This window comes from Metopolophium dirhodum, chromosome 1 (assembly GCF_019925205.1).
Source record: "Metopolophium dirhodum isolate CAU chromosome 1, ASM1992520v1, whole genome shotgun sequence".
Lineage (NCBI taxonomy): Eukaryota > Metazoa > Arthropoda > Insecta > Hemiptera > Aphididae > Metopolophium > Metopolophium dirhodum.
Window position 1 is genome coordinate 53736004 of NC_083560.1, and position 25569 is coordinate 53761572.

General features: G+C 27.5%; 1 protein-coding gene, 1 long non-coding RNA gene, 3 other non-coding genes and 1 pseudogene across 6 annotated transcripts; 3 read left to right on the forward strand and 3 right to left on the reverse strand.

Annotated features, from left to right (window-relative positions):
- Window positions 1-1903: 1903 nt before the first annotated feature.
- Window positions 1904-3519, reverse strand: LOC132940083 (chymotrypsin-1-like). Its single transcript, XM_061007500.1, has 5 exons — window positions 3265-3519; window positions 2997-3113; window positions 2577-2773; window positions 2209-2518; window positions 1904-1942 (listed from the first exon to the last, which is right to left on the reverse strand). Exons 1-5 carry the CDS (start codon window positions 3517-3519, stop codon window positions 1904-1906), a joined length of 918 nt encoding a protein of 305 aa, XP_060863483.1.
- A 3081-nt stretch (window positions 3520-6600) lies between these two features.
- Trnak-uuu (transfer RNA lysine (anticodon UUU)) lies at window positions 6601-6673 on the forward strand. The gene has a single exon. It is a non-coding gene; the product is annotated as a tRNA-Lys (tRNA).
- A 10249-nt stretch (window positions 6674-16922) lies between these two features.
- On the reverse strand, window positions 16923-16995 carry Trnak-uuu (transfer RNA lysine (anticodon UUU)). Its single transcript has one exon. It is a non-coding gene; the product is annotated as a tRNA-Lys (tRNA).
- Window positions 16996-17397: 402 nt separating this feature from the next.
- LOC132934531 (uncharacterized) lies at window positions 17398-20563 on the forward strand (annotated as a pseudogene).
- Window positions 20564-20733: 170 nt separating this feature from the next.
- On the reverse strand, window positions 20734-23134 carry LOC132934532 (uncharacterized). Of its 2 annotated transcripts, XR_009663038.1 has the most exons (4): window positions 22649-23134; window positions 22310-22582; window positions 21892-22182; window positions 20734-20823 (listed from the first exon to the last, which is right to left on the reverse strand). It is a non-coding gene; the product is annotated as an uncharacterized LOC132934532 (long non-coding RNA). The 2 variants fall into 2 exon arrangements; XR_009663037.1 differs by having other exon boundaries at window positions 22310-23132.
- Window positions 23135-23905: 771 nt separating this feature from the next.
- On the forward strand, window positions 23906-23978 carry Trnak-uuu (transfer RNA lysine (anticodon UUU)). The gene has a single exon. It is a non-coding gene; the product is annotated as a tRNA-Lys (tRNA).
- Window positions 23979-25569: the final 1591 nt, after the last annotated feature.

A 25569-nucleotide genomic window follows, 5' to 3' on the forward strand; every position in this document is an offset into this window, starting at 1 on the left:
AAATCTCAAAATCCCTGTTTGAGCACCTCCCCGGATTGGGTGTACCGGGTTCAATTGTGAATCTAAACCGTTCAAGGACCCACTCAAGCACACGCAAAAAATGTCATCAAAATCGGTGTTGCCGTTTAGGAAGAGTTTGAATACTTACACACGGACAGAAAAAATATACATATATTAAGATTAGTAAATAGTAATACGGTAGGTTGAATTCATTTTTGCTGAAAACGTCATTGTGTAAAAAAAATAAAATAATATACTTTATAAGATTCAGGTACCCGCGAATAATATTTTAAAGTTACAAAAAAGTAACTAAAATCGGTATTTTTCGTTTACATATCTAATTTTATATTTTTATCCAAATAAGAAACTTGAATTATTAGAAACTTATACATTTTTTAATTTTTAAAACTGCTATTGTAACAATCGGTGATGAACCTTGTATTACATTTTCAAGTTTTTCGACTCAACAAATAAAACATTGAAATTTAAAAAAATATAAAAAATTATTATCAGTGTCATTTTGTTTTATGCATAGATAATGAAGATATCTATAATAAATATATGGCTCATAGAGTTATTTTTACTCAATGATATGGTTTTATGATAATTTATTGATGGGACGACTACTATCAGAAATTGCCACTATCAAAATGTTTTGTTTGGTAGATTGTATCATAACCTTAGATCATATACTAAGATCTTATTTGTCATGGAGTTTATGAAATGAACAATCAGTTATAATATTCTAATAATATATTATTATGCCCTTAACGAGTAAACAAAAAAATTTGACGAAAATCAAAATTTTTTTGGTGTGAGGCGAGTTAACATCTTTGCAGTTGGTTGGACGTTAAGACTACTCCGGTACGCGGCCAGTGACCACATCGTGCACAGTGGAGCAATTTCATTTATGAAAATATAACTCTTCGACGTCAACGTAATGTACGTATACAACGTATATAGAAACAACTAACTAGCCATGTAGGTGGCTATAGTGTCTGCCGTACGGCTGGTCTGACGCCAACTACCGCGAGCGAGGCACTGATGAACAAACACCGGTTCGGTTGTATATATACTATTATTGATTATAAATACTAGTACCTTAGATTTAAAAAGAAAATTATAATTATTATAATAAATATATAGTAAATATTATAGTAAATAATTTGTAAATTTCTGTGATTTTTATGTATTTAGTCAAGATTTGAGCTTTAAATGCTTATAAAATATTTTTGTGGAGTTACGTTCAACTTTTTTTTTAATTTCCATTAACAAAAACTGATGAGGACCCTTGTACACAATTTTTAAGTTTTTTGTCTGAGCATAAAATGTTTTATAGACATTAGTTTTTAAAAAACTAATAAAAATTTAAAATTTCATATGCCTATAAAAGCTTAACATATTTTGAAGATTGTATGGTATATAGAAAATTTTAACATACAAACTTCGTAAAAATGTCATGTACCTACGGTAATTTTTTTAAGAGTTATACCAAAAACCAAAATCAAAAAGTGATTAAGCGTAAAAATTTCCTTTTGCCTTAATTTTTTTTTGTGTTTCCCGGCACTTTTAAAAATTACTGAGGATTTTAAACTTTGACCGAATGCACTAACTAGATTCACTTTTCCGCCGGAAAAGATACTGAAGTTGAAAATCAAAGCATTATTCCGACACTACTTATCGTGTACACAGACACAAATAATAAAGACACGAAAATTATAGTAGAACATCGATGGTACATCACCCTTTGAACCATCACTGCAGCCTACTAGTTCAAAAGAAACAACGCAATTCACCATGATATTATGCTGCCTACAATAGCAGACGAAATCCAAAGGTTTGCTTGCAAACACGAGAGGAGGACAGATCACCACGTCAATCCATTGGTCATCCGCCCGTCCAATTATGAGACAACTCCAAGCACAGCAGACTTCTTAAGCGTCTGAAACCATACGACTTAGTTTAAGAATTTTGATTGAGGACAGGTGGCCACTTCATTGGAAGTGCGACTTCTTCAACGTGTGAAGTATATATTAATATTTAGTATGTAAAATATTATATACAATTATTAAATATATTAATAAAGACCTTTGGGCCGTTATAATAATAAATCCGCAGGAAATTAAAAACAAAAAAATTGAAATTGAAATTAAAAGACAATACATAATACACATTATACCATAATATTCCTAAAATCATGTACAATACATGGTATGGTAACATCAATTTTGCAGCACTTTTTTGGTTTATTTTATAATTTTTCATTCGTTTTCGTTTTGTGGTTGTGGATGTTCTTGTGCTTTGTTCTGGTTCTATAATATCATTTATCCATTTTCTATAATAGTCTACGAACACGTGGATAGTCTGCATTTCTTCACCTTTGAGACTTATTGAAAAACTACATACTCCATATTGCCAACCATTGCAAATCATTGGACCACCACTGTCTCCTTCATATGTTTTTCGCTTGCTTGGTACCACACACAAATATTGTTGCCATGTGTCTATTATTTGAACACTATTTAAACACGTAAATGTTATAAATCTTGTCTGAAATATATATGTATAATATATACCTGTCATATCTTTCACAAGCTTTTCTACCATGTTTAACCATAATTTTATTCATAAATCCTTCATTGCCTAAAGTATTTTCAGCATTAATACTACCAAAGCCAAAAACTGTACACTTCAGGATTTTGTTATTGGCAAAGTCAATAGGCGTGCCACCTATCCTTATATATTCTTTAATATGAGGGTATGGTTTTTCTATCTAAATAAAAATGTTTTGATAATAATGTACATTATTTTTTATAATAGAACAGTATTTGTTTTGACAACAACTAAAATATGACAATTGATAATGTCGTTACTACCTACATAGTTGGTAAATATTTTACTGTACATGAGGCAAGCAAGAGTAATTAAGTAGAATCTAGGTACAAATAAATCTTAATTTTCTTAGGTAGTATAATATAAAATAAAAATGCGCTTACTTGCAATACACTAATATCTCCAATTATAACTTCAGATACAGGGTTATAGCTTTCGTGTACGAATAGTTTAACTACGTTACGTGAATCATGATTTTTTATCCATGAACCTTGATATACCTGCATAAACATGGGGGTTTTAGTAACAAATAACAACGTATTTAAATGTATGTTTCGTTATGCATAATATAACATGTAATTATTTACACGTTATGTATAATAATATAACATAATTATTTACATTAAATATTTATTACATAGATATATTTACTTTTAAATTCCTTTTGTCTTTTCCGTAAACACAGTGAGCAGCAGTCAATACGAACAACTCTGTTAACAGCGAGCCTGTGCAAGTCGCTATCCTATTATTAGATAAAAATACTTTTAAAGACATTACGTACGGATAATCTTCGACATTATTCATATCTTCATTGTCTATAATAAGTCCTTTGTGTATATGCTTGGTGGACTTAGATTTAGATAATGCCACTTTAAATGTCAGTAATAAAATAAATGCAATTCGCATCGTGTCTTAAAAGATTGCTTTTTGCGTACCTATTATTAATATTTTATTATATCCAATTAAGACAGTAAACACTTATATTATCATGACAACACAATTCTTTTGAAATATAAATAAATCTACATTGTTTAAATATTTTTGATAATGATATAATAATATTATAGTGTTTACGACTCGTAAGGTCATTTGGAATTTCGCTTCACCAATAAAACTATTGCCACCAATTACGAGAAGATTTCCAAAACTTCGTTGGCCATCGCGATAATCTCCTTCGCACGGCAGCGTGACAGCCCGGACAGTAAAGTTGGCGTGGGCAACAAGTATACAGTCCCCGGTGTGTGTTCGCGCGTGACTATCGTACGGCCCAGCTTCATCGGCCTTTGGTGCGGCCGTTCGCCGTTCAGTTTATTATATAAACATTATACACCACATTTTTCTCATCGCTTTCTGGTCCGAGACGACATGTTGATATTTTTTGTATTATTATATAATTGTATGAAGTCACCGTTTTACGTGTTGTTGTAGTCACGTGTTGATTACGGTTTACAAGATATCGATCGTTATAATATTACGGGTAAAACACGATTGCGTACGTTCGTTATCGGTAATACCTTTTTAAGCGTACGATGCTACATGTTTTTAAAATAAATACTTGATTGCGTACGAAGTATTAAGCGTTGTTACCAATTTTCATACCAGTATAAGTATAGGTATACCACACGACCAAACGAGTAAGATTTTTGATAATTTAAGTAATGTTCAGTAAAACTATAACAGTATAACTACAACTAACACCAGGACATCTGTCACAGATTATTGTTTAATAAATAGAGATGCTCCGCCAAATGAAACTGATTATTTCGCAAGTCTTTCAAATTTCAGTGGATGGTCTAATGCTTCCAATTAATTATCGTGAGCCATTGTACACTATCATTCCAAACAATGATTAAGTACGTCTGAAAAACCTTTCCCATTTTTGATGTTTTTGAAATATTACATATTATGTTGGCTTTTCTGTAAATTGCATGTTTAGTGATATATTAAGAGCTGAATGTACATTCTCCCTCCTTCTATTAATGTGGCAACAATGCTGGAAGAAGCAGGCGCTAACGCAATATGACCGTTTGAACGGATTTATTTAGTATCAAGGAAATTAAGAATGTTTTTTCAGTTCCACTGCGGAGCGTCTAAAACCTACGATTCAACGGATTGGTTGGCCACAGCTTGCATGATGGTATCAAATACTATATTTTGTTCTGGAAGGAGTTCCGGTGTATTTTCTTGTACAAACCACTGTAAGTAATTTCTGTTGTATGATATTGCTCCCTGAGCAGTCATCTGTCGAATGTTGCATTGATGGACCGACATCAAACAACTCATTATCAATTGTGATTTGTGGGATCTGGTAATTCCGCTGATCTGCCTTTTCTTCTGCTTGCATTTGTAATATACTGACTCCAACACGTTAATTTTCGTCTAAACTTTCTTGATCAACGCGGTTTAATCTCCTTTGACGTTTTGTGAATGCGTGTCGAGAACTGCGACCTATGATTGAACGTGGGCGAGACATTACAGATGATTAATGTGGTACTATGACTTAAAAATAAAGATTGCCGAAATACATTAAGAAATTTAAATGTTATGTTTTACCGATAATAAATTATGTTGTTATAGTTACTTGACATGGTTGACAAAGGAAAAGTTCCATATCTGCAGTTTTATCGGCTCAACAATAATTAAGCTCCGTGTTTTTTCTATTGATCAGATCGGGTATTTAGGTATATAAAAACATACGGGTGTTCAAATTTAACGTTGTGTCAAAATATTAAATCAATCGACTGACTGGGGAGGGGGGGAGGCACTGGCTACAACTGCCCTGGGCGCCAACATTTTGTGGTCGGAATTTTGTTCCCTAGTAAATTATTAAAACTTTTAAAATTGAAATTATTTCACTAACAGAATTATATAATATTAATGTATTGTGCTGTTTGAAATTAAAACAACAACTAATGTATTTATAGCAATATAGCTATCAGTGTTCGAAAATTATTAATATACCTAATAATAGTTCCTTAAGAGGACGCTACACGGACATTATATTTGTTGTCTCCGTCTTACAAGTGCGTAACATAGCAAATTTTACGCTCAGCAGATCATGCTTAGCTCCGTTAGTTTAACATTTAGAGTGAATTGATCTCTTATAAATTTTAAGGGTGAGATTATTATCCAGGACATCTCATAAGCTTTTTATTATATTTTGATTTTATAGCGGGTTATGAGTATATTAAAATTGTAAATTGTTTGTACATCTTAAAATACTCATAACTAGTTTTAAAATTAAAATATAACAAAAAGCCTATAATACATTGAGGTACCCTAGATAATAATCATACCTTTAAATTGTATAAGGTTTAAATTCACTATAACTTTTAAACTAACTAAATGTGATCTGATCGGCTAATTAAATTATTAAACAATAGTCAAAATAAAAATCACACATTATTGTAAAACAAATATTATTTTCTTTGTTCAAAATCTAAAAGGTTCATGAGGATCTCCCATCTTTACCGTGATTAGGCCCCTCACGGGGGCGCCAAATTTTTTTTGCACTGGAGGGCAAAATGTCTCAATGCGGCACTGGCTCAGAATGATTTTTTTTCGGTCAAAAAGTTTCAAATAATGTCGCTTATAAAAAATTATTTTGATTGTTTTTTTATATTTTTTTATGTACCTAGGTACAAACTTTTTTCAATTTGTTACAGCTTACAAGAAACTACCCGCAAACTCCAAAGTTGGAAATCTGAACATTTTTCTGCTATACATTCGTGTACCGATGGTATATAAACACAAAAAAATAAGAAAAACTAAAAAGTAACAACATAACGCTTCACACAGAAACTAAAATGTAATAAATATGTACCTATATCTAAGTAATGGTGTTTATCGTTTATCTGTAGCTTAAGATTTGGAAAAATAACCATTAACTGGTACCATTTTTTTTTTAAACTCGAAATCGAAAAAACTTTAAAGAATTGTACCGGGACTTGTACTGAATATAAACTAAAATATCGAAATTTCCTCGAAGCCCGGATAGCTCAGTCGGCAGAGCATTAGGCTTTTAACCTAAGGGTCCAGGGTTCGAGTCCCTGTCCGGGCGAAATCATTTTTTGATCTTTTTTATTATTACGAATTAAATTCAAATATTTCACATTTATGTTATGTAATAACGATAAATATTGTAGTATTGATCTGATGTATTTAATATCTTTGTCTGTTATTTTTTCTTCACAGATATAATAGTTATTTATTACGAATAAAACAAATGTAGATTATGAGTCGAACGATAAATGTGTTAATTTTACAATGAAGAAAAAACTTGAAGATATATTACAAGAACAAGATTCCTCGTAAGTAGTTATAATAGCAGTTCAAAAATATTAAAAATACATAGGCAAGATTTTTGTTTACGTAATTAAAGTTCACATTTTGACAACATTTATAAAAATCTCAAACATTTTCAAATTATTTTGTAGTTGTAAAATTATAAAATATTCAATTGTGATTGAATGAATGATGTTTTAGATTCTGAGTGGAACGATGAATGTATTGATTTTACAATGATGTGTGTTTTTTTTTATTTTTTATTTTTTATTTTTGTGTCTGTCATCACCTTTTAGGACAGTAAAAGTGCTTGGATTTTCTTCTACAGTAACTTTTCTGATAGGAAAGTGAATCTAAAATAATCGTGACTATGTACCGTTCATATTTTTAGATAGAAATAATAAAATAAACATGTACCTATTACATTTTTAAGCTTTTTTACCGAACGAATAATTTTTTATTCACATTTTTAGAAAAAATAATGAAAATGAATCAAATACAATCCAAGCGAAAACACGGTCTAACAAAGGTTACCAAACAATTTTAACAATTTTAACAAATTTTTAATTATTTTCCCAATTATTTTAAAAATACAGGGAATTTTTAATTTTGACCTCCCAAAATCCCAACTAGACCAAATCTGTTTCCAAAAACCTCCATCAAAGTTTATCATCAGAGTATTTTTTCCACTAGAAAAGTTGAAAAGTCAAGGTTTTCAAATCCTCACCTAAATGTCTAAAATTATTTGACTAAAACAAATAAAAATAAAATTGTAGGAAATTAATTTTCAAGACCCCTCTCCCTCTTTAAAATAATATTGATTATAAAAGTTATTATAAAGATTTTAAATATAATAAAAAGTGGACAAGTTGGTACAGCTCTGATGTTTAGTAGTTGTTGAGCATGACATTGTAATTGATGAGTTAAAAATGATTTTTAATGGAGATGTTGGGTCATCCTAAAAAATTAATAAAAATAAAAATATTTTATGGCTATAAAATAAATTACTTTTATTTAACAGAAAAGTTTTAAATTCTGAGCGAAGCGATGAATGTATTGATTTTACAATGATGTGTGTTTTTTTAAATTTTTTTTTGTGTCTGTCATCATCTTTTAGGACAGTAAAAGTGCTTGGATTTTCTTCAACGGTAACTTTTCTGATAGGAAAGTAAATCTAGTTGTTACTTTGGGGAAGTCAAAAGTAAAAATTTCCCAGTAGTTTTCAAAAGCGACGCGAAAAACAAATTAACGCAAAATCTGTTTTCGAGAAAATCGATTTTGGTTTTTGGTTTAACTCTAAAACAAATGACCGTAGGGACATGAAACTTTGACTGAATATTTATAATTGCATTTCCTATACAGTGTAACAAATATTTTGACTTATTTTGAGCTGTTTACGGACATTGTCAATTTCCGTTTTTTTTAGTTTTTTTTTCTATAAATATCAATAAAATTTTATCTGTTGAGTAAAAAAGCTTGAAAATTTAATAGAAGGCTCCTAGGTTATTGTTTCAAAGGCAGATGAAAAAAATTAAAAATCCTTAGTCACAGTTTTTATTTATAAGTATTTAAAGTTCAAATCTTGACAAAATACGGAAAAATCACGAAAATTAGCAAATTATTTTGAGTTGAGAATTCATAAAAATTTTTCTTTTTAAATCTAATATTTGAAAATGTAATACGACAAGATTATCCATAAGTTTGTCTACCTTTATCAAAAAAAAAAAATGTCTACAAGAAAGTCAAATTAAATTTTTATGAGCGTTTGAAATTCATATTTTTACAACATTTGATATTCACTCGATTTCTCGTGTAACGATTTTCTTATTTTGTTGTAATTAAAAAACGTATGACTGTATAGATACTTGAAAATTTCACCGAATGTTTTAGCATTTTCTATACACGATAACATTTTGAAAATACATATTTTTATGCACAATTTTTTTTTATATAAGCATTTAAAGTTCAAATGTTGACAACATTTGTCAAATTTATAATTTATTAATTATTTTGTAGTTAAAAATGTATAAAATGTTTAACTTTTATAGCTAAGGATTGAAAATTTAAAACAAGGCTCCATGTAAATATGTTATATATAAATTACTTTATTCACAATAATAATATCATCAAATATACTTGGTAATATCATAGGCTGACTGACCGTTTTCGCTCAGAATCGTTTTCCTTATACAATGATATTATATCATTGAATTCAAATTTAACACCATCCATTACAGTGACCCACTTGTAACTTACTGTACAGCAGAGCGACGTCCACTTACCCACCTTTTTATTATTAAGGATTGAAAATTTAAAACAAGGATTCTCATAAATAATTCATATTGTAACCATCAAATCTAAAAATATGTCAACACAGTTTTGTATGTATAATATATATTAAGTTCATATTTGGACGAAAGTACATATTATAACCAAGAATAACGATTTTAGTTATTTTTTTGCAATTTATAAATATTATTCGTGGGTTCTTGAAACTTCTAAAGTATATTATTATACACAAATATATGATAATATGCAAATAATATTAATGTAGCTTTCCGGCTACCGTTTTTATAATAACAATATAAATACTTAGTATAATGTGTTAGGCTGTCAAACCGTCTCCGGTCAGAATAGTTTTTCGTATACAATGATTACATGATGTTATATCATTGAATTCAAATTTAACACCATAAATTACAGTGACCCACTAGTAACCTACTGTACAGTAGAGGGACACTCACTTACCTGTTTTTTTTAAATAACTTTGATTAATAACCGGTAAAATCTTAAAATTATTATTTTTTGTTTTCTCCGATTGTATGTAAAGGATATTCTTTTACTTTTTTCCCCCTCCATAGTTCATAAATCAAATCTATCAGAAACCTTCAATAAGTTGATCATCAGAGTATTTTTTTATACTAGAAAAAGTTTTAACAGACACAAAAAAAAACGTTCACATAGTCACATCATTGTAAAATAAATACATCATCGCTACGCTCAGAAGGCATACAGATTCTAAAAAGAAAAGAAAAAATATTTTAGATTTTGTGCGGAGCGATTAATGTGTTGCTTTTATAATGATGTATTTTTTAATTTTTCAACCACAAAAAATATATGGCGTTTTGTTGTTTGGGTAGGTATGCTCAGAAAAGTGGAATAACTCTGTGTAATATCCATCATACGAATTTAATAAAGAAATATCAATTAAAGTATAATTTGTTATTTTTCAACATTCAATTTAAGTTTATTTATTTTATTTCACAAAAATAATAAAATAATATTGATAAAAAAAATCATATATTTTTTTTTTATTGATCTTTAAGCTCGGCAACTATGGCTATTAGCAGATTGTGGGTTTTTTTATGATTGTTTAGGTAGTAGGTTTTGTTACGGTAGGGTTTTACACGTGTGTGTTGTGTTTGGCAGAATTTCTAATGGGGCACCCGTAGGTGGGGGATGGCGGCACTTGTTCTCCGGACACCGTGACTTGTCCGAAGAAAAATGCCACCCGCGGCCGAGGTATCGAACCAGCGTCGGCTACGTCGCAGCAGACGTCTTGGTCCACTCGGCCACTCCGTCCCCAAAAATCATATTACTTATTTAAAAAAATAAGAATTTAAATATAATATATACAAAGAGAAAATTATGAGTTGTACCTACAGCAGTTTCGTAGGACAATATTGAATTGAGTCCTGCAAATACTTTTGGGTTATCTGAGTTGAGTCCAACCAATATTATTGTTAGGTTGTTCGAGTTGACTCCATTCAGCCTATTAGCGTTACCTAGGCCACACCACGTGGAGGTTGGCTGAGAAATCTCCCAAAAAATGTGTGTGATTGACGATTGTTTACACTATTTTTAATTGCAATAATAAGTAGGTACCTACCTTTAGAGGGTCAATTAATCAAATAATATTTAAAATAATAAGAATTATGTGAAATTGTATACACTGTTTTTTTTTAATCGTAATAATAATAAGTATAAAGAGTCAATTAATTAAAAATAATAATAATTATGTGTAATATATTATAATGAACAAGGCTCAAGGTGTTCACCGGCTTAGGTAGTTATGACATTTTATCTATACGGAATCAATACAAAGATATTAAGTCATTAAGATAACTCAATTCAAACAAATAAAAGTAGCATGGATCAATGCAATATCATCGGTTTCGTATGTAACATTTTAAAATGTTACTGTTTATTTGAACCTATATCTATTTATATAGGTGTACGGTGTACCTGAACTAAGAATTGGATTTACCATTTCTGCCGGGTTTAAAATTACGTAATGGCATTGAAACCGATTATGTACAATATTATATAGATTAAATCAAATAATGCGTCTCATTATTTGATTATACAGAATAATTTGTGCTGAAATAATATATAAGATTTATTATCTACCTAATAATTAATTGATACTAATAATAAATGATTACGTTTTATTTTCTAGTATAATTAAATGCAGCTCTTTATTCTTAATTATAAATTATAATACGAAGTCATTTTGAACAATGGTCAATGTCAATGGATATGAAAAGAGTTAGGACTAAGATCTATAGTAAGAATAGTAATTAAGACTTAAGACTTATATAAAAGAATTTAATAATAATGTATATTAAATGGTAGTTTTTCGACCACAATACCAGTGTAAAAAAAAACCGATAATCATTGCTTATAAAAAGTATTATAAATATAAAGTACATATTTTAAATAAAAGTGAAAAACTTACTATTTTTACTTATTATATTTAAGGGGTTTCCATACCGGGATTTTCTGTTTTTGTCTAACACACGCGCGACATACGATTTGTCTAAACGATTGAAATTTGTAAACGTAATTATAGCGGAAAGCGATAATCAAAAATAATTAAATACCGCAAAACATAACGATTAACAAAATATATTATATATCATTAAACAAAACATAACGCAAAACGTAATTTATAGAATTTCATTGGACGAATTATAATGCAAAACGAAACAATTTAAAATCCATTTATTTAAAAATTATATTGGATTCGTAGAAATATTTATTTCATGCATACGGGCATAAGAATTGATTATAATTTATAATTATTATAATCCGTATCCGGGCCATTAACTGTCTGCATTAATTATTATCAATACATTTATTAGGTATTAACATTTAACACTATTTTAAATATCGATAAACTCAATTAACTTGGATAGCGTTTTAATTTTGAATAACGAAAAACACAAAACTCGTATAATGGTAAACGGTTTAATTCTAAATAACGATAAACTCAAAAATTGTGTAACATTATAATTGTAAATAACATAAAACAGAATTTTTTTTCAAATACAAGCCCTTATTTTGTTGTAATTTTAAAATACTATTCGTGGGTACTTGAGTCTTTTAGAGTACATTATTATATTGTATACAGTATACATACTCAATGACATTTTCAAATTTGATTTCAAAATTAACACATCCATTACATGGACTTTCTTTTCTCAAGACTCTAGACATCTATACCTGTTTTTATTTTTAAATTGTTATTGAAGTAACTAATTTCACTATTGGTATTACGGTGGGTTAAATTAATTTTTTATATAGAATTTACAAAATATTTTGACTCTTTTTGAGCTGTTTACGGCCATTGTCAGTTTTCAATTTTTTTAGTTTTTTTTTCTATAAATATCAATAACATTTTATCTGTTGAGTAAAAAAGCTTGAAAATTTAATAGAAGGCTCCTAGGTTATTGTTTCAAAGGCAGATGAAAAAAATTAAAAATCCTTTTTTACTCAACAGATAAAATTTTATTGATATTTATAGAAAAAAAAACTAAAAAAATTGAAAACTGACAATGGCCGTAAACAGCTCAAAAAGAGTCAAAATATTTTGTAAATTTTATGGTGTATAGAAAATGCTAATATAAACATTCAGTCAAAATTTAATGTCCCTACGGTCATCTGTTTTAGAGTTACACCAAAAACCAAAATCGATTTTCTCGAAAACAGATTTTGCGTAAAAATTCCTTAATTTTTCTTTTGTTTTTCACGTCGCTTGTGAAAACTACTGGGAAATTTTTACTTTTGACCCCCCAAAGTACCAACTAGATTCACTTTCCTATCAGAAAAGTTACTATTGAAGAAAATCCAAGCACTTTTACTGTCCTAAAATGTGATGACAGACACAAAAATAAAAAAAAATAAAAAAAATAAAAAAAAAAACACACATTATTGTAAAATCAATACATTCATCGCTTCAGTCAGAATCTAAAATTTACAATTTATACGTTGTAGGTCTATATAAGAAAAACGATTCTGAGCGAAGATGGTCAGTCAGCCTATGATATTACCAAGTATAATAGTATATATTATGATATTATTGTGAATAAAGTATTCTATATATAACCTATTAACCTGGAACCTTGTTTTAAATTTCCAATCCTTAGCTATAAACGTTGAACATTTTATAAAATTTTAACTACCAAATATGTTGTACAAATTTGAACTTTAAATGCTTATAATAAAAATCTTTCCTATTTTTAAAATTTTCTTCAACTGCTATTTCAACAATATATATTATATATATATAAAGAGCATTGTATAATGTATTTTGTAATTAAAAAAATTTTAAATAGAAAATGTCCGTAAACAGTTTAAAACGAGTCAAAATAATTTGACAATTAGAGTTACACTAAAATTATACTTTTTTTCTATCATTCTTATAATAGTGCATATTTCTATCATATTATATTATTGTTATTATTTTGTGTCAATACCACCTTTCAGTAGAACATTATAAATAAGTTCAAGGTTTAAATAGGTAGGTAATAGCTTAAAATTAATCTAAATCTTTTGAAAATATGATTGTGTATATTAAAATGTATATGATATACCTAGGACGTAAAAAAGTCCCCACGAATGATGTTTTCAAATTTCATATTTCAATAACTAACATCATTGTTCTTCGTTTGAAAATCTAATTACGTCTAAATTTGAATTTAAAATGTTTATACTTATGTTTTCGGAAAAAATTAATTTAACCCACCGTAATACCAATAGTGAAATTAGTTACTTCAATAACAATTTAAAAATAAAAACAGGTATAGATGTCTAGAGTCTTGAGAAAAGAAAGTCCATGTAATGGATGTGTTAATTTTGAAATCAAATTTGAAAATGTCATTGAGTATGTATACTGTATACAATATAATAATGTACTCTAAAAGACTCAAGTACCCACGAATAGTATTTTAAAATTACAACAAAATAAGGGCTTGTATTTGAAAAAAAATTCTGTTTTATGTTATTTACAATTATAATGTTACACAATTTTTGAGTTTATCGTTATTTAGAATTAAACCGTTTACCATTATACGAGTTTTGTGTTTTTCGTTATTCAAAATTAAAACGCTATCCAAGTTAATTGAGTTTATCGATATTTAAAATAGTGTTAAATGTTAATACCTAATAAATGTATTGATAATAATTAATGCAGACAGTTAATGGCCCGGATACGGATTATAATAATTATAAATTATAATCAATTCTTATGCCCGTATGCATGAAATAAATATTTCTACGAATCCAATATAATTTTTAAATAAATGGATTTTAAATTGTTTCGTTTTGCATTATAATTCGTCCAATGAAATTCTATAAATTACGTTTTGCGTTATGTTTTGTTTAATGATATATAATATATTTTGTTAATCGTTATGTTTTGCGGTATTTAATTATTTTTGATTATCGCTTTCCGCTATAATTACGTTTACAAATTTCAATCGTATTTTGTCAAGTAGGTATAACGTTATAATCATAACATTATTATAAAGTTTGCAAGCCCTGAACAAAATAATTAAATTCGTGCATATATATTATATATGGATCATTAATATGTATCAACTGATATTATAACAACTTATAAGGAACCTTGTATTACATTTTCAAGCTTTTTGACCCAACAAATAAACTTTTATTGACATTTATAAAATAAAAAACTAAAAAAATTTCAATTTTCAGTCAACATATTTGTAAAATTTGATTATAATATATATGACAGTGATAAAATGAACCTTGAATAAAAATTAGTTACACTATAAAAACAAAATCAATTTGCTCAAAAATCTTAGTTTTTCCTTAATGTTTTGTTTGTTTTTCCTAACGCTTTTAAATACTATTTGGAATTTTTAGATTCTGATCGGAGCCTTGAATGTATTGATTTTATAATGATGTTTTTTTTGTTGTCTCTGTGTCTCTGTTGTCTCGATAAATGGGCAAAAATATTGGTTCAATTTTTAACTTCAGTATCTTTTCCGGTGGGAAAGTGGATTCACGTATATATTTCCCAGTTGTTTTAAAAAACACCTGCAAAAACAACAAAAAATTTGATAAATTTTGTCAAAATTTGAATTTTAAATGCTTATAAAAATATTTTGTGCCTATGTATTTTTAATATTTTTCAACTGCTATTGTAACAATATATCAGCAGCCTTCTATTAAATTTTCAAGCTTTTTTACCCAGCAAATAAAATTTTATTGATATGTATAGAAAAAAAAACTAAAAAAATTGAAAACTGACAATGTCCGTAAACAGCTCAAAATAAGTCAAAATGTTATGGTGTATAGAAAATGCTTATAAAAACATTCAGTCAAAATTTCATGTACCTACGATCATTTGTTTTAGAGTTGCACAAAAAACCAAAATCGATTTTCTCCAAAACAGATTTTGCGTAAAAATTCCCGTTTTTCCTTAATTTTTCTTTTGTTTTTCATGTCGCTTTATACTTTTTACCCCCCCCCCCCCCCAAAAAAAAAAAGTACCAACTAGATTCACTTTCCTATCAGAAAAGTTACTGTTGAAGAAAATCCAAACACTTTTACTGTTCTAAAAGGTGATGATAGACACAAACAAAATTAAAAAAAAAACAGATCATTGTAAAATCAATACATTCATCGCTTCGCTCAGAATCTAAAAATTGAAAACTGACAATGTCCGTAAACAGCTCAAAGAGAGTCAAATTATTTTCTAAAAGGTAATAACAGACACAAAAATAAAAATATTAAAATAAAATAAAAAAACACACATCATTGTAATCTCCACTCAGAATCTAAAAAACTTTACCTACCGGAAAGTCAAATTAAATTTTTATGAGCGTTTGAAGAACAAATATTTTGTCATGACGATTATAAAATATTTTCTAAATATAATAATCATCCTAAATGTTATGTGAGATGTATTCTTAATGGTAGTAATAAGTAATGTCTAATAGTAAAATCAATTATTGTAATAGCAATAATATCATAAAATATACTTAATAATAATAATATATACACTGTATCACTGTATATACCCTTGCCTAACTTTTTAATAAAAATCAACAACATAACTAAAATCATTTTAGATGAAAAATCGTAAAATGTTGATTAAAAATCAAATTTCGTCGAAAATGCAAATTTTAATGCCTACAAAAAAAATGTGGGTATATATTATCATATTTTTAAATTGTCATTAAAACAAGAGCAAGAGGAACTTTTTATTTTACTATTTCTGAAACGTGTGTTCAATAGTTTTTGTTTGAATATTAAAATTATTTTAAATGTATTCTTATTTACTTTACACAAAATATAGGTACTTTAAGATATTATACTTAATAATAATAGAAGCTGTATCCACAGTCTAACTTTTTTTTTTAAATATTAAAATACAATCCACATAATTCAACATACCATTGTACAAATATTAAAGGTAGTTATTATAATCAATGATACTATGTGGCCTATATAATAGCGCAAAGTTGGAATGAATAAATTAAACAATACATTTTCAATTTTTTCATTTTTTTACCTACATAATAAAAGTAACAAAAGAAGTGACAATATTTAATTAATAAAATGCCTTCGAAGAAAAATCCAAGAACTAAAAATAAATAGTTACGTCAGTTTGATATTTTGTTATTTATTATAAAATATTTGAATTGAAATGTAAAATTAAAATACTTGATACCTAAAAATAAAAATAATTTGAAAAAAAAGTGAAAAAAATTTGTCGCCCGGTCAGGGGCTCGAACCCTGGACCCTTAGGTTAAAAGCCTAATGCTCTACCGACTGAGCTAACCGGGCTTGTGAATATTATTGATTATTTAGGTGTCATTCAATAAAACTGGCGCAGGATTTAAAATTATGAAGTATATGTTTAAAAATGATTGTAACCAACTAATCTAACAGAAAAGATGCTGTTGAAGAAAACGGAAGCATTTTCACTATCTCAAAATTTAATGACAGACACAAGAAAAAAAACAAAGATAAACAATCATTGTAAACTCAATATATTATATTCATTGCTACGAGCAACATAGAATCTGAAACATATTATTATTATAATAATATTATTTTGATATAAGCTAGTTGAGATATCATCTCCGCTCCGTTTTTCGTATAAAATGTCGAAATGATAATAAACCTGGGTATTTGATTTTAAAAAACGTAAGCAAGTGGGTCACTCTGCTATACAGTAGATTACAAGTGGGTGGTGGGTCACTGTTATAGATGGTGTTAAATTTGAATTCAATCATATTTTATCATTGTATAAGAAGAACGATTCTGAGCGAAGAGTGTCAGCCAATCTATGATATTACTAAGTATATATGATGATATTATTACGAATAAAGTAAGTGATATACCTAAAACCTAACTACGTGGAAGTGGAACCTTGTTTTAAATTTTCAATCAATAGCTATAAAATTTGAACATTTTATAAATTTTTAACTACAAAATAATTATTAAATTTTAAATTTGATATATTTTGACAAAAATCGATCTTTAAATGCTTATAAAAAAAAATTGTGCCTATGTATTTTTAATATTTTTCAATTTTTATTGTATCAATATATCAGAAGCCTTGTATTAAATTGTTATGCTTTTTGGACCAACAAATAAAATTTTATTGATATTTAAAGAAAAAAAACTAAAAAAATTTGAAATTGACTAAACAGCTCAAAATATTTTGAAAATTTTATGGTGTATAGAAAATGAGAATTTAAACATTCAGTAAAATTTTCATGTATCTACAGTTATTGGTTTTGATTTACAACAAAATAACAAAATCGCTACATGATAAATCGATAACTACCTATCCAATATTGTAAAAATATTAATTTCAAACGCTCATAAAAATTTAATTTGATTTGTTTGTAGACATTTTTTTTTTTTAATAACGGTAGACAAGCTTATGAGGAATCTTGTATTACATTTTCAAATCCTAGATTAAAAAAAAAAATTTTTTATTAATTTCTAACTCAAAATAATTTGCACATTTTTGTGATATTTACGTGTCTTACAAAATAACTTTAAATGCTTATAAAAAAATAATTGAGACTATGGATTTTTAATATTTTTTAAATTTCATTGTAACAATATATTAATAGCTTTGTATTAAATTTCCAAGCTTTTTTACTTAACAAATATAATTTTATTGACATTCATAGTAAAAAAAACTAAAAAAAAATTGGAAACTGTAAATGCCTGTATGGCCGTATACAGTTCAAAACACACCAAAATATTTTGAAAATTGTATCGTATATAGAAAATACCAATATAAACAACCAATGAAAATTTCATAAAAGCAGGTTCCTTGTATATATTTATAACAGCAGTTGAGAAATATTAAGAGGACGCCAAATATTAAGAGGAACCGCTTGATGTGTTGTCTCCGTCTTACCAACGCGGAACATACCAAATTTACGCTCAGAAATTTGGTATATTACGCGTTTGTAAGACGAAGACAACATATGCGAGTGTGGCGTCCTCTTATAAAGATCCATAGAAACTATTTTTTTTTATAAATACTTATTTAAAATTCAAATTTTGTCAACATTTATCAATATCTTGAATATTATCAAATTATTTTATAGTTAAAAAATTAGAAAATGTTCAATTATTATAGCTAAGTAAGGATTTAAAATTTAAAATAAAGATTCTCATAAATAGTCCATATTGTAACCAACAAATCTAAAAAAAAAGCTGGTAAGTGAGTGTCACTCTGCTGTACAGTAGCCCGAGTAGGTTACCAGTGGGTCACTGTAATGAATGGTGTAAAATTTGATCTCAACGATATATGTAGGAAATAGGTATCATTGTATACGATAACGATTCTATAAGCGAAGGCGGTTTGTCAGCCTAGGATTTTATTTTATATTATATTATTATATTTATATTGTTATTATTAATACGGTAGCCGGTAAGTTGAATTAATATTATTTTCATATTACCATATTATTTAAAAATTTGTAGGTACATAATTATATACTTGAAAAATTGACTACATTTTCATGTACAATAATATCAAGGTATTTAATTTAAAATAAGCGGGAAGTGGGAATAATCTGTCATAGTTTTTGGTTTAACTATTTTCAAAACCAAAAATCTTCAATTTTCATTTTTTGAAAAAATTAAAAACTGTTTCTAATAATATATAATACTACGGAAATAGTTGACGACAAAAAAAAATATTTATTTGGCAAACGGGTTCTTGAAAAAACGTAATTGAAAATCAAAATTTTGAAAAACCCTTACGAGTTGTTTTACACAAAAACAGTGAGGTATAGTGCTATAGACATCAGAGATTAAATTATTTATCATAATAAGTTACATCCATGGTATATTTTGAATTTTTAAAAAAAACAAATTCAATGTTTTTCAAACATAGTTTTTGTTTCAACTATTTTCGAAAACCAAAAATCTTCAATTTTCATTTTTTGAATATTTTGTATAATTTAAAATAGGTATTTAAATTAGGTAATTATTATAATTGAAGTACAAGATTAAATTATTTAAATTACAAGAAAATATCCTTCTTAAAATAAAATATATAGCAACAGAAACAGAACCAAAATATTTTTAAAACTATATTTAACTATTAACAATATGATGGCATAGCTGTTACATAAACAATTTATATAATGCAAGTTTATTTTTTTTTAATTTAAAACTGTATTATACTATAACATTAAAATACTAGATTATAATATTAATATTTATTAAGATGAATTTACTAAACTTTCAATATATTACAGGTACTAATGAGTTTGAAGAAGTTAATCAAATAATTAATCAATTAGTTAATTGGTAATTCCATAGTAAAAAAGCCTATACTTTGGCATACCTCATAACTTTTTATATTATTTCAGTCTATTAACAATGATTTTGATAATTATGACATTTTATTGCAAAATAATTGGTCCCAGTACCAACTCTGCCATGATGAAGACTCGGATATGCGCTGCTCTTCGCAACACTTCACAAGCATCACTACCAATACCTTCCACTTCAAAAAATCCACCTTATATGATGATATGGCAGAGGACATTTGGCCCACAGCTGCATCAATTCCACCAAAAGATGTTGAAGGCAAAAAAGGAGTGTCATGAAGAAGACTAGTCAGGACTGACCTCCACATTAGCATCAGAAACCCTTCTGGAAGATAAAAAATTGTCTTTTTATTCATCGAGTAGGGATGCCGGAGAAGAGCATACACTACAGATGGAAATCTTATGGTTAAGGGTACAAGAGGTAGAAAAATTAAAAAAAAAAAAAATGAAGATTGAACTAGTCACTAAAACTTCAGATCCAGTGTGAGTCTGGAACAGAATGGGTTTTTGATGACAACAATGAGGATGAAAATACAGACTAATAATTACTTATTGTTTTAGTTTAAAATGTTTAGGCTTAGTTTTAATAATATTATGTTTAACTGATATACCACAGAACATATTATTTTATATTATTTTTGTTTAAATCGTTGACAAAAAAATAAAATTATGTTGTGTCTCATCCACAACACAAAAAATGAAAAGAAGAATATGGTTGGACAATATTTTATTTTTAAAAACATTAGTTAGAATGAGTAAATATATTGCTTAACACTAATCAATTTGTCGATGTGTGATTAATCTGGAACAAAAAAAAAGAAAAAGGTTAGACAATATATTGGTAAACACTCTAATTAAAATAAACATAGATTAAATTCAACAAATTTACTATGTATAATATTTAAATATTTAAATTGAATACACTATCGTCTTTCATGTACTAGGAAGATAACTGTTTATTTAAATTATAACCTAAAAAATAAAAAATAAAAATTGAATTTGTTGGTACAATAATTAATTTTCCAACAAATTCACAGCTCCATCAACCCCGGATTAAGGGGGGGGGGCAAGGGGAGCATAGTCCCGGGGCCCATCTTTATCCCCAAAATATATTTTTTAAACGTGTCCAATACAGTTTTCAAAAAGAATTATTTAAGTAAGTAGGTATAGTAGGTAAATTATTATTAATAATTATAAAATAAAATTGTTCTTAATTTTATATCATGAAAAATTACTATAAATAAATAAATAATCAACTGTTTGCCAAACATTTTTTTTTTTTTTTTTTGAGCATTTTAGATTACCGATTTAACTATTTAAGTATGTAAAAAGGTAGTCATAAGAAAAAAATATTTAGCTCTTGTAAATTAGGTATTTCGGTTATAAGTATAAATGCATATTATACTAAACTTTATTAAACATAGTTAATAACCTAGCGCCTAGCAAACCAAAATTGGTAATTTATTTTGACCATCAAAATGTTCACAAAAAAAACTTTACCAGAATCCATCAAAAAATATAGTTACCATTTGATAAATTAAAATAAATTTTATAATTGGTATACCTACAACTGCGTTTTTAAAAATGTTATAAAAAAATTGCCTGTTAAAAATAAAGAGACACGTCTTTTTTTGTTTTAACAAAATTCCATATCATCAATCCATAATTATTAAAAAACCCCGTGTACATATTATGTACAAAATTATACAATAATATAAAGTCATCAATATGTAATGATACAATTATTTTGAAGTTAACGGTTAGTGTAAGTGTATGGTGTCCCAGGGCCCAATTGATCCTTAATCCGGGCTTGAGTTCCATTAATATTTAGTTTTATTTTCTATGAATATTATATTTAAGCATAATTTACCTCTCAAAGTGACCATCTATTAATGCCTGCCGTCCACTATTTTGCTGTGTTACTCTTCGATGAATGGGGTTTGGTGCATATTGAATTTCTATGTTATCCTGGGCAAGTATTTCTTCCCAAGGAGCAGACAGTATCATATCAAATCATCTGGGGACTTCCTCCCCAGCTCTTCCAGCAATATTATGTAATGCTGATGTTGCAGTGATGATAGGGAATAAACGTATAAGATTTACTCGTAAACCACAGACATTTATTGTCCTTATCTGTGACTAATTATATAAGATTCTCCACCTGCAATTCAGAAAGACCACTAATGTATGATACTATAATGTAACTATAGTTTGTAAAATTTAAAATTAAATAAATAAATTCATATTATTAAAAAAATGTAAAAAATATTAATTAATTTTGTAAATACCTGGTGATTGTTACAGCTTTACATGGGTACAGTCAATAGCACCGATGACTCTTGCAAACTTGGCTCTTCTGTAAAAATTTAACTGGGTCTGTCCTATTTCCTCTGGTGTTCCAGGACTAGTGACTACATAAGGAAGCAATAGTACAGCTTACTTTATACACTATCCTATTTACTGTTGAGGAACTAAAGCCACAAAGAACCCCTGTAGTGGGTTGAAAGCATCCAATGGCATAGAACCGAAGTGTGCATAATAACTGATTAATCGGAGATATACTGTCGAAAAAAAAAACTGTTATACTTTGAAGTCATTTTGTAATTGTAAGCTCAAACTTCACGGACTGATCTGTCTGTTTCATACTCAAGACGATGTTCTATTTTTTTACTGTTGGTTTTCTCAGTCTGTACCTTGTAATGAAATCCCGATCATCCAGACTTTCGAAGTATTCGGCCCTCTCCCGTATCCATCTAGGATGGTGGATAGGGAAAATTACAAATTCGTCTTCGTCTTCATCGTCTTTATCGTTTTCAAAACAAAGCTGTAGAACACGTTTACAAGCTCGTTGCATTTTTTATATAAATATTAATTATTATAATCGAAACCAAAAAACAAATTAACAAAACACTTGAAGTTTAAACGAAAACGATTAACAAAATGAAAAAAATAAATATGCTACATAATATTATTATTGTTCTATGATATTATTTTGTTAATATTTTAATAATTGTTAACGTCATTATCAATATCTCCAGAAACTAACCGAGATTGAGGACGATAATCGGCCGAAATCGTGATTACGCAGCGGTTATGCTTAACCAGGTTTGGTGTTGGTGAAATCGGCCTAGTGAGTGACATCTGCGACTCACTGAGTGTCACTGTAATGGATAATGGATATGTTAATTTTGAATTCCATGATATAGTATCATTGTATTCAAATTATATTATATTATAATAAAATTATATAATTACTTATATTATATTATATCATTGTATTCAAAAAGCAATATTGTATCTGAGCAAAGATGGTCTGTCAACCTCTAATATTATTAGGTATATTTTATTATATTATTTTGATTAAAGTAATTTTATTTACAAGGTATAAAGCATTAAAAGGTACAACAGTAGATTAAATTCATTTTTGCCAACAAATTACATTTGAAAATGTCTTTGTGTGTATAAAATATAATAAATAATAATCTTCTCTAAAAGTTTTTAAATTAACCACAAATTACAACGAAATTACTAAAACAGTTGATCTTAGTTTTAACTTTTAATATGTAATTTCGTCCAAATACCTTTGAACTGAAAATGTATGCAAAAGATAACTGTGTTTATATATTTTTTAGATTTGATGGTTTCAGTATCCTTGTTTTAAATTTTCAATTCTTATTAGTTTTAAAAATTGAATATTTTATAATTTTTAACTACAAAATAATATTATGATAATTTTCAAGATTTTTATAAATTTTGTCATTATTTGAACTTAAAATACTTACTAAAAAACTCGTATTTACAATCTTTTTAGACCTAGATTCCAAAATTCAAAATCCGGCGCCAGTTTTATTGAATATCACCTAAACGATCAATAATTTTCAGAAGCCCGGTTAGCTCAGTCGGTAGAGCATTAGGCTTTTAACCTAAGGGTCCAGGGTTCGAGCCCCTGACCGGGCGAAATCTTTTTTTTTCACTTTTTTTCAACATTTTTTTATTGATACATTTAAATTTAAATATTTTATAATGAATATAAAAATATCAAATTGACCTAACGTAACTATTTATTTTTAGTCCTTGAATTTTTCTTTAAAAAGTAGTTTTTTCAATCTTAATTAAATATTGTTACTTTTATTATCTATACCAATGGAAAAAAATCGAAAAATGTATTTTTTAATTTATTCATTCCAACATTGGCACCATTATAGGCTACAAAATATCATTATTCAGTTTAATAGATATGTCATATCACCATATTAAAGAAATATATCGTATTATAGACAAAAATATACCTATATATAACCTAATCTTCTGCCTACGACGTATTTATTGAACGAATAATTCCATCCGTTTTCATAATCCACAAAACTATATAGTACTGTTAATATATTATAATAACAAACTGACATAGTGTTAACTGTTAATGGATTATTTTAGTATTTATAATACTTAAACATAGGTTACATTTTGATATTGAATTCAGCAGTAAATAAGTAGCGCATAAGGCTTATACGTATAATGCGCCCCTCCCCCCCCCCCCCCATCATAGAATCGGTATTACACTTCTATCTATTACACTGATTTAATATATTTTGTATAAAGTAAATAACGCTACATTTGAATTCATTTTAATATTTAAACAAAAACTAATGAACACGTTTCATAGATAGTTCGTAGAAGGTTGCTCAATAGTTGCTTAAACGACAATTTATAGATAATATATAGCCACATTTTTTGTAGTCTTTCGAATTTGTATTTTCGATGAAATTGGATTTTTAATCGACATTTTACGATTTTTCATAAAATTTGATTTTAGTTAATATGTTGTTAATTAAAAAAAAATAAGTTAGGCAAGAGGATACAGCGTATAATATATTATTATTAAGTATATTTGATGATATTATTGTTATTACAATAATTGATTTTACTATTAGACATTTATACCATTAATAATACATCTCACATAGCATTAAGGATGATTATTATATTTACAAAATATTTTTAAAATACTATATCCTACGTAATATTTCAATACATTATTTCTTGAATGTTTTAAAAACTTTTTCTTTGAAATATTTTTTGATAATCATACAATTTAATATATTTTAAAAATATGCTATTCATATTATTTAAAAATATTTCCAATCATTTATTTCTAAAGTATTTATAAAATAGCCGCGGTTGCACGATGATAGTAAAGCGCGATAGTTACTATCGTGAAAGCTGCTATCAAGAGAGTGTCATCATGCGAACAGATCGATAGTGACTATCAAGCTATCACGAAAGCGACTCTCGCACTATCATGCATAGCATCTACTTCATCATTATAATTATATATATTTATATAATTATATCATATTATCATTATATTATTGTTATGAACTTTTGAGTCAATATACTTACCGATTTACTCTAGAACGGTAGAAGCATAGGCTTATTTACTGAGAGTATAGTTCACAGTAATGTAGGACAAACATTTAAATTCAATGATATTATCATGCGAAAAACAATTCTGAGCGAAGACGGTCAGTCTATATTATTATGTAATATT

Excerpts from the sequence above, each read along its gene's own strand:
- LOC132940083 (XM_061007500.1), bottom strand. The coding sequence starts at position 3,519 with ATGCGAATTGCATTTATTTTATTACTGACATTTAAAGTGGCATTATCT. Across the intron at positions 2,774-2,996 it reads GAGATATTAGTGTATTGCAA|ATAGAAAAACCATACCCTCA; the intron begins GTAAGCGCATTT and ends ATTTTTATTTAG. Across the intron at positions 1,943-2,208 it reads AATTGATGTTACCATACCAT|ACGCTTAAGAAGTCTGCTGT; the intron begins GTATTGTACATG and ends GTATGGTTTCAG.